Source organism: Herpailurus yagouaroundi, unplaced genomic scaffold, assembly GCF_014898765.1.
Source record: "Herpailurus yagouaroundi ecotype Mexico unplaced genomic scaffold, PumYag 203, whole genome shotgun sequence".
In the NCBI taxonomy this organism is placed as follows: domain Eukaryota; kingdom Metazoa; phylum Chordata; class Mammalia; order Carnivora; family Felidae; genus Herpailurus; species Herpailurus yagouaroundi.
This window is the reverse complement of record NW_024412434.1, coordinates 5,314,479-5,325,184: the sequence shown is the minus strand read 5'-3', so window position 1 is coordinate 5,325,184 and position 10,706 is coordinate 5,314,479. Positions and strand designations below refer to the sequence as shown.

The 10,706-nt window shown below is 35.7% G+C and overlaps 1 protein-coding gene across 5 annotated transcripts in view; it reads right to left on the bottom strand.

The window, feature by feature from the left end:
- Window positions 1-10,706, bottom strand: part of ARHGAP12 (Rho GTPase activating protein 12) — a 124,465-nt gene that overhangs the window by 3,501 nt on the left and 110,258 nt on the right. For 4 of the 5 annotated variants that reach the window (XM_040451039.1, XM_040451043.1, XM_040451040.1 and 1 more), the window contains 7 exons: window positions 9,093-9,191; window positions 5,231-5,333; window positions 4,308-4,424; window positions 2,168-2,266; window positions 776-853; window positions 545-679; window positions 216-318 (listed from right to left, as the gene is read on the bottom strand). In XM_040451039.1, the coding sequence (XP_040306973.1) occupies window positions 216-318; window positions 545-679; window positions 776-853; window positions 2,168-2,266; window positions 4,308-4,424; window positions 5,231-5,333; window positions 9,093-9,191 (734 nt within the window). The remainder of the gene's footprint in view (window positions 1-215; window positions 319-544; window positions 680-775; window positions 854-2,167; window positions 2,267-4,307; window positions 4,425-5,230; window positions 5,334-9,092; window positions 9,192-10,706) is intronic. The other variant, XM_040451042.1, reaches the window with a different exon arrangement.

The following is a 10,706-nucleotide window of genomic DNA, read 5'->3' as shown; positions in this document are numbered from 1 at the left end:
TTCTTTCTTTCTTTCTTTCTTTCTTTCTTTCTTTCTTTCTTTCTTTCCTTCTTTCTTTCTTTCTTTCTTTCTTTCTTTCTTTTTCTTTCTTTCTCTCTCTTTCTCTCTCTCTCTCTCACTTTCTTTCTCTCTCTCTCTCTCTCTCTCTCTCCCCCTTTCTTTCTTTCTCTCTCTCTCCCTCTCTCTCTTTCTTTCTTTCGTGGTAAACCTCTTACCTTTTGAGATGTCTAAAAAGAATTTGCATTGTATCTTGATTTGGCTTTGGCAACTGTCTGATTAGGTCCTTAACAGCAGCGACTCGCTGTCTTGGTTCTTGTTCTGAAAAAGAGATAATAACTGGAGATTTTGCATGAAATTGAAAACAGTGACATATTTTAGAACCTGATATTTGGTAATACACAGTGACATCTGGTGGTCACATTTAAAATTGCTGAAGTAAAACCTTTGAAAAGATTTAAAAGATCAAACAGAATGTAGTAGCTTAATCAGTACAGAGGACTTTCAACATCTAGGAAAAAAAAACTGAGTGTAATGACATACTTACTAATTGCATTAACAAAATCATTAAAATGGTTAAATGTAAAAAGAGGTTCTGGTAATTCTCGAAAAAACATTTTGAGTGCTCCAGTGATAACATGAATATCTTCCCATTTACTATCATTCAAGTCCAACTTCTCATCTGAAAAACAGAATAGGAAATTTTTAAAACTTACTTTAAACTTATTCTAACAGTTATGAGAGTTTTTGCACATAACAATAGGGAGTACAATCTTACCATGATTGACTGCGAATCTCAGTTTCTGGATCACAGCAAGGTTGCCACTTACTCTGTATATCCCATCAACATCCAAACCTAAAAGAAAATTACAGTATTTTTGTGTTTAAAGTAGGTGTTTGCCTCTTCTAAAGATGCTTGCATGTTTCAGAATCGTTCTTCATTAACATTAGCCTAAAATCAAATGGGCAAATACTCTTTTCCTCTAACTGGCTTTTTATAGATGCTTGGCAGAGACAGAGGGGGTGGAAATGTTTAACAAACAGCAACAATTCTACTTTGTTTATCATGAAGCTGGTGAATCATTTCAAAAAAATCACCTCATCAAACTTGAAATACTAACAATTTAAGATAAACTTCTGCACCTGTGGATAGTTCAACAGGTAAAGGAAACCAGTAAAATCAGCCCATCCATTTTTTTTTGCACATTTTATAATGTGGATGTACATCTTAAAGCACTCTTTCAAACATGGCTGTCCTATTAAGTGCTTGTAATAAACTTAATATAAGCTAGCAATTAAAAAGTAAAGGTTCTATAAAAACTATTGATAATTTGACAGTTTATTAACTTATTTTATATATGGAATAGAATCATTTGAAATTCATCCCATTAAGCCTAAAAAATTCAAATGTTCATTAAATGATAAGGTTGTACACATTTAACAAAGCACACACTATCTAATGTGCTTCTTCATATAACTTCAAATAAAGGCGTGTTAAGAAAAATCAGAGACAAGATCTGAAACTGGCAGAAATTACAAATTATGCAAATGTTTTAACTATACAAGATGTTTTTGATGATGTACAGATACAAGTTAATGTGATTACCATCAAGATATTATTTTATTGAAAATATTATATATTTGTATAATATAAATTCTAAGTATAATATTTATATAATAAAGGTATAAGTATTATAAACATGTTAACATTAACCAAAATATAAATTGGTTTAAGTCTTATTTAACAGGAAATGACATAAGAAGGTTGGTCTATTGAGACACTTCATAGCTGATTTAACAGTTTTAAACTGTGATCTCATTTTTATTTTAAAGAGAAAGAACACTCTCTTGATAAGTAAACACAACCTTCTACACTACCACTTCTTAATAAACTCAGTTTCATAATCACCTTCTTCATTTCAAGCAAATGCCAACTCCAAATGGCTTCAAAGAATACCATACGCTTAATCAACTAGAAGTGCAGAACATTCAACAGGTGCCTGCAAAGGTCTTAATTTAAAATAAGTATAAACACGTAAGTTTTTTGCAAACAAGATGCTTTTCTTAATATCTTACAACTGTTCTATCACTCAAAAATCATAAAAATCCTAGGGATTTTGATGGCAAAACAATGGGTTAGTATGTTTAACATAAAAAAAATCATTCTTACCATATGCTTCAACATGTTCAATACATAACTTCACAAATTTTGGCACTGTGCCATTTTCTCTCTGACACAGATTAGCAAGATTGGCTCCAAATACTTGATCTGAAAGAGATTTATTTTTTAAAATAAACCATCTTGCTAAAACTTAGTTTGCAACACGGTGATAACCATTCACAGTGCCATCAAGACATTTCCGTGCCAGACACCGTCAACTGTGACTTACGCCTTCTGTGATCTGCCTGCCCTTTTCCAATGCCACTTCAAACAACTCAACTGTCCTGCTTTTATTAAACTCCACAAACACCCTGACTCATTTCTACCTGAGAGCCTTTTTGTTTTCTACACCTTTTGCAGAGATCCATCCTCTCTCCCAAACGTGGCTCCTTCTTTTCCTCCCACCCTCAGCTAAAGTATCATCTACTTAGAAAAACCTTAGGAGCAGCCTAAGGTAACCCAGTTACAATCACTCTCTATTCTATTACTATGGTAAATTCTTCAGAGTAGTCAGCACTATTTGAAGTTATCTTGTCCATTTCTCATTTTTATGTAAGTTTCATGAGGGCAGGGACCTTGCAATTCTTGAACACCAGTAGGTATTCATGGAACCTAGGTGAACACTTAACACTTAGTAAATACTGAAATATTTCTTTAAGTATTAAAACAAGCATGGTGCACGGCACGGGGTGCCTGGGTGATTCAGTCGGTTCAGTGTCTGACTTTGGCTCAGGTCATGATCTCGTGGTTTGTGGGTTCGAGCCCCACATCGGGCCCTGTGCTGACAGCTCAGAGCCCGCAGCCTGCTTTGGATTCAGTGTCTCCCTTTCTCTCTGCCCCTCCCCTGCTCAGGCTCTCTCTCTCTCTCTCAAAAATAAACATTAAAAAAAGAAAAAAGCACAGTTCTGACATGACACATTTGTGCTAAGTATCCAGGAAAACAAAATACTCGAAGTGCTAAACACAATCTCCTATCACCATAAGGCAGCATAACACTATAAAGCACCAACAGTTTATATTTCTCAATGAAAATGCCTGGTGAACAAATTAATAGCAGTTTCTTTTCATTGACTTGTCAGGCTTTTTTTAAGGTTCTAAACTCAATATACAAAATTCATATGCATCATCTCAGAGTCCCTGTTTACCGATAACTCTTAAGGTTGCTAATTTGAATCCCTTAATTGGCTGAACTCCACCTAGTTTTAAGTATCTTTTTAATGAAACCCATTTGTGTATTTTAGATGCTTTGCAAACAGATGTTCCAGTGATGGTCTTTGTTTGAAATTTCAAAGACATGTATGTGTTATATATTACTTTTACCTATATCTTTATTTACTAATTAATGTCACTGAGTCATGTACTAGAAATCATTGAAATTAAAAGTGCTTGTAAAAACTAAAGGCATACACAAGTATATGTGATTTTAAAGAATACTCTTATTAAAAAAAGATCCTGTTAGTGCATTATTGCTATTACTGCTTATAAATGAAGTAACAAATATAAAAATTAATTAGGAAAACACACCTTATATGAATTTTAAAATCACCTGAAATGAAAACTGAAAGCAAACAATCAAGATAAAATTGTTCAATATTTTTCTTTCTACTGTGTTAGGGACCAATTATTCAAAATTTCTTCTGATCTGTGCATCTCAAAACTAAAAATCTTTATTGTCATGTCTCCTATCCATCCATCACATCCCTGTAATTCCTCTGGTACAGGGTTGTCTGGTATTTAGGTCTGTTCAATGTTTTAGTTAAACCCTTCATGTGCATTAAAATATCAATTTTAATCACTCAAATGTATTTTAACCAATGAACCTGGTAACTCTAAAGAATTAAAACATTTTTACTAGTCAAAATTTTTCAGTTTTTATTTTAAAATGTCTGGGGCGCCTGGGTGGCGCAGTCGGTTAAGCGTCTGACTTCAGCCAGGTCACGATCTCGCGGTCCGTGAGTTCGAGCCCCGCGTCGGGCTCTGGGCTGATGGCTCAGAGCCTGGAGCCTGTTTCCGATTCTGTGTCTCCCTCTCTCTCTGCCCCTCCCCCATTCATGCTCTGTCTCTCTCTGTCCCAAAAATAAATAAACGTTGATAAAATGTCTTATTTCTGATTTTGGCCAACATTAGTAAAAACATCACTTCTATCTACCTTTGATATAACCTTTTTCACGAACAGCTTGCAAAGTGGGGCGCCGTGTAAGAAACTTCTTTAAGTTTTTCTTCGTTTTTTTCTGTTCTGAAGAATCTATGCTGGACACTTTCATGGCTTAAGACAAACAGATATTAGGCATTTCATAAAATAAGAACTTCTTGATGAAAGTTTTTCCACCTAGCACTCAAAACATATTAATCTCAAATGTAAAAATCAGTTATAAATTCAGTTATTGTAACTTTAACATAGTTTGAGAGTAATATGTGAAGAATCAAGCTAACACAGGCCCAATTTCAAAGTGATAAACCAAGCAAAACATTTCATTTTTATCACTAAACACTGACAATGAACTATACCTTCTTTGGTATATGTGCTAAGACACTGGTTATTTTAATTTATATTCAGTGTTTCATAAATGATACTACTTATACCTTCTTTGACTCTCCATCAGTTTTAGAAGGTAAAATGACCAGAAAAAAATGTCTATAAAACATAAACAAGTCCCTATCCTACAGTATCCTTACTGGACTAGGAGTCTGGAGATATGTATATCCATCACAATTATTTGTACTTTAAGCTAACAAAATCTCATCATAATTACTTCTACACTAAGAATGGGACCACGTGAATAACGTCCTACATTGCCATCAATCTGATTTCTTTTTTGGTTACCATAAAAAATATCCAAAAAGTACATTTCTTGAAAGGAACTGTATATGAGGAAAGTTGAGAGCACAAACGATAGATAGTAAAGAATTAAAATAATCAAATTTTCATGTGTTTACATTGTTATATGTCCGTGACAATGCCTGTAACAGGCCTAACCTTCTTCAGAATATGGGAGAACAAAAGCAGAAATGATTTTCTAATCATTCAGTTAATCTGAAGGCTACTAGCAAAACATATAAAGAATAACTTACCACGAAGTTTCTTAGGGTCTTTGTGGTCCTTCTCTTTATCATGCTTTTCTATTCCTGGTGAATCTGGTATCTCCTCTTCAATTGCTTCATCAGTTTCTACTGTCTATTGATTACAGATTTCCCAAACACATATTACTTTTGAAACTATTTTTAGATGTGATAGCATAGTTCTCATTATAATCAGTAACTGATCCTCCTAAATGATTTTAGGGAACTAATTAGTATATGATATATATGATTTAGATACTTGATAACTTTTTAAAAGTATTCTTTTTCCTCTAGATGGGGAAATTAATTCTGATTTCAAAAGAGAAAAAATGCTAATAATTCACATGACAATGGGTTTATATACTGATGTTGAGGCTATCTTCCCTTGTGTAGATCGACTGCATAAGAATTATAGTAACAAAACTTAAAAGGTCAGACTATAATCTGTGGTGACAGAACATGATGAAGCTACATTCTGTGCTAATACTACAAGATAAAGCTAACTAGCCTAGGGCACATTAATTTTTCACACCAACAAATGTTGCAAATTATACTTTGTATCAATAGCTAGTAATTACTCACAATTCATGGATTTTAGACATTGAAAGAAATCCCAGGGCTCATGTACAGCCTGACCAGTCACTTTTATGGGTTAAAAAACTGAAGTGAGTTCTCAAAGCTAGAAGCATTGCTTTGCCTTTCACACTGATGTCTTTACTCCACTTAGAACTTATTTTTGTGTAGAGCATAAAAAAAGGTTCTAATTTCTTCTTAGATATCCAGTTGACCCAGTACCATTTATTTTAAAGCTTATTCTTCCTTATTTACAACGCTAAATCTAGCATAAAGTGTCCAAAGGTATGTGTTCTTTATTCTGTTTCACAGATCTGCATATCTAGCCTGGTATGGATACCATGTTCTATTAATTAATACAGCTTTATAAAGTCTTGACATCTGAGAGAACAAGCCCTTCCACTTTCTTCAAGAGTGTCTTACTTTTACCAAATTTATATTCCTGTATGAATTTTAGAACAAGCTTGTCAAGTTCCATGAGATTTTGAAGGAGGTTCAAAAATCTCAAATATATAAATTTATAAATCATTTGGAAGAATATGTCTTTACATTATTGAATCTATTTTTTTAAATTTTTTCTAAAATGTTTATTTCTGACAGAGAGAGAGAGAGAGAGAGACAGACAGACAGACAGAGCATGAACGGGACAGGGACAGAGAGAGAGGGAAATACAGAATCGGAAGCAGGCTCCAGGCTCTGAGCTGTCAGCACAGAGCCCGATGCGGGGCTCGAACTCGACCACGAGATCATGACCTGAGCCGAAGTCAGACACTCAACTGACTGAGCCACCGAGGCGCCCCTACATTATTGAATCTTTAAAATATTTTTTAATATTTATTTATTTTTGAGAGACAGAACGTGAGCAGGGGAAGACACAGAATCCGAGCAGGCAGACACAGAATCCGAAGCAGGCTCCAGGCTCTGAGCTGTCAGCACAGACCCCAATACGGGGCTCAAACTCGTGAACCAGGAGATCATGACCTGAGCCAAAGTCAGATGCTTAACCGAATGGGCCACCTAGGCGCTCCACATTACTGAATCTTTCAATCCATGAACATATAATGAGATTTTCTCCCATGTCTCTCAGTCAAGTTTTACAATCTTCCCTGCAGGAGTCTTGTGCTTCTTTCTACATTTATTGTGCATACTTCTACAGTATCTTTTGCCACGTTGTAAACAGTATATATTTTAAATTTCATAATTGATGTTACTGTCTTTTCACTTGGCTTATCCACTGATCCTATAAGGCTTAAATGGAAAGGAAAAAAAAAAACCCTTTTTCTCTCTGCAAGGCTCTCCTGGACCCCTACACTAGGTTAGCCCTTCCTTAATTGGTATTTTCATAGTAAGTTGTATATCCCTTACCATCATAAACCTCACCACATTCCACTGTATTAACTACTCAGTCATCTGTCTTCAGTAATCTTCTGTCTTTGGCTGTAAACTCCATATAGAAATGTGTAGCATGTGGTTGCATGCTGCTATATCTCCCCAGTGCATAAAGTACTCTCACGTTTATTAAATGAATGCAGCCATACTTGCTTTTCAAGGGATTGGGAACAGATTACAGTGACTAGAGCTGAAAGCCCATATTGGGTAGAATAGAAAGAAGGTACATTTGAAAAGACAGACTGGGCTCGGGTTGTTGAATTTTAATGAGAGTCATAGAAGGTTTCTGAGCAGGAGAGGATTATAAAGTTAACATTAGGAAGTTTCATACAGCAATACTATTAGGCACATATTGGTGGGGGATGAGATGAAATAAGAAAAACTGGGAAGTGACTCTTATCTAACATATAAAGTCCTGATCAGGTTTCAGGAATAAATGGAAAGGAAGAGACAAGATTCAGAAATATACAACATTACAAACTGCAAAGGAGTTTTACAATATATACAAACTGCATATATATATATGAATGAATAACTGGCTACAAGAGGTAAAAAGAGGAGTAAGAGTTAATACTCAAGATTCCAAATCTGGTTGTTTTGAACTGAGTGCATCATAAAGACACTGGAGCTTAAAAGGATACTGGGAGACAATCAAATCCAACCTCCCTATTTTATAAGTGAAAAAAATGGATGCCCATAGAGGTAGAATACCTCAGTAAGATCAGAAATCTTATTTTTTTAATGGTTATTTATTTGTGTGTGTGTGTGTGTGTGTGTGTGTGTGTGTGTGAGAGAGAGAGAGAGAGAGAGAGAGAAAACACACCAGGGGGGGGGGGAGGTACAGAAAGAGAGGGGTACACACAGAATCCGAAGCAGGATTCAGGTTCCGAGTTGTCAGCACAGAGCCCAACACGGGGCATGAACTCATAGACCATGAGATCATGACCTAAGCTGAAGTTGGATGCTTAACTGACTGAGCCAACCAGGTGCCCCAAGATCACAAATCTTATTAATAATGAGGCTTCACCTACAGTCTCTGAAAGACTTCTCAGTCTTTCACTAAAGCCCGTGATTCCCAATTTTTTTTCAGTCTTTGTTTAGTTTAAAACCATAACACACTTTCTTCAGTATTCACTTTTCTTTTTGTCACTGACCTATGATCCTTAATCAGGAACATGTCCCCATACAGTGTGGGTAAGAATATAGTCTGAAAAGGTAGCGTCCCTATTTGTTTCTTCCTGCTCTTACTAACACAGCTGCAGGATACAAATTTGAGGTTCTTTTTGGTTGTTATTGTTATATATATACATATATTCTATATTCTATATCTGCTGTGTGTATATATGTGTGTGTGTATATATATATATATATAGTATATTACACACACACACACACACACACACACACACACACACACACACAAACGAGGAGACTTACCAGGAATGGGAGGGTACTGAACACCTCCATGATTAGGGGAGTGAGGGGAGGAACTAGAACGCCTAAGGGGTAGCTAGAGAGCTATCATGAGGAAAGAAAAGGTGCTCATGAAGAGACTATAGCTTTATTCATTTTATAACTGCCTAGGACTTGCCTCCACCAAATAACACTATTCCCAATTCATCAATCATTGAATAAATACTATGCACTAGGAATGGTTTGTCCCTCTTCTTGAACGATTTCTTTTAGGACCAATCCTTCAATTTGAAAATTATTTAAAATCCACTAATAGCAAATATTATAGAATTGAGAATGTTAAGTCTCCACGAGCCCTGGGGAATTGCTAAACTGACCAGTGCCTTTCCCACCTGTTTTATCACATATAAATTGGAAACTAGATATGCAATAGTCAATTAGAAAGCAGAAAAGAAAAACAGCTCTGAAGTAAAAACATTTACCTAAGTCAAACACATACCTGATTATTGATAGTACTACTAAGAACTTTAAACCAATCATTAATAACAGTGTCATTATCAGACTGAATTAGCAGTTCTGTTCCTTGACGGGTTTTCAGCTTTAGAGAAAAGGAAAAAAAAAAGTAGTTAGTGCTTTCAACCAAATAAATGAATGCACATGTGCACACATGCGCGCACACGCGCACACACACATACACACCTAATTATTAAAGAGTGAGAATCCCAAGCAGGCTCCATGCTCAGCCCACAGCCTGATGCAAGGCTTGACCCCACAACCCTGGGATTGTGACCTGAGTTGAAACCAAGAGTCAGATGTTCATCTAAGCCACGTGTGTGTGCGCGCGCGCGTGTGTGTGTGTGTGTGTATTTTTTTTCTTTTTAAGATTTTAAGTCATCTCTACCCCCAACATGGGACTCAAACTCACAATCCTAAGATCAAGAGTCTCATGTTCCAGAAACTGAGCCGGCCAGGAGCCCCCAAATAAATGAATATATTTAAACTAAAGTCTACAAAACCACCAGCAAAAGACATTACATTAAGTGATTAAAGGTTAAAGTAATGCTGCATAGCAATAGAGTATTTTTTACTTTAATATAAAATAATCCAAGAGGAATTATTTTATAAAACATGAAATTTTTTTTCACAAAAAAATTCTCAACAAAAATCTAATAACTTAGGGTCCCAAATTCCATCACACAAATGCAATAAAACTTGCTGAAATCTAGTGTACTTTTTCATTAAAAAATAAGTTCAAGTATGGGAATGCAAGCTGGTGCAGCCACTCTGGAAAACAGTATGGAGGTTCCTCAAAAAACTAAAAATAGAACCAACCTACGACCCAGCAATTGCACTACTAGGCATTTACCCAAGGGATACAGGTGTGCAGTTTCGAAGGGATACATGCACCTCAATGATAGCAGTACTATCGACAATAGCCAAAGTATGGAAAGAGCCCAAATGTCCATCGATGGATGAATGGATAAAGAAGATGTGATATGTATACACACACACACACACACACACACACACACAATGGAGTATTATTCGGCAATCAAGAAGAATGAAATTTTGCCATTTGCAACTACGTGGATGGAACTGGAGGGTATTATGCTAAGTGAAATTAGTCAGAGAAAGACAAATACCATATGACTTCACTCATATGAGGACTTTAAGATACAAAACAGATGAACATAAGGGAAGGAAAACAAAAATAATATAAAAAACAGGGAGGAGGACAAAGTATAAGAGACTCATAAATATGGAGAACAGCGGGTTACTGGAGGAGGTGTGCGAGGTGGGATGGGCTAAACGGGTAAGGGGCATTAAGGAATCTACTCCTGAAGTCATTGTTGTACTATACACCAACTAATTTGGATGTAAATTAAAAAAATAAAATGAATGAGAAAAATAAAATAAAATAAACAGAAAAAAAAAATAAGTTCCAAGTATCAAAGCTGTGTTTTCAATTAGAAACAAAATTCATTTTAATTTATGTTTTTTGTTACAGGGAGCACATACACACGTGCACAAGTAGGGGAGGGGCAGAGAGGGGAGAGAGAGGGGAGAGAGAGAAAGAGAGAAAGAGAGAAAGAGAGAAAGAGAGAAAGAGAGA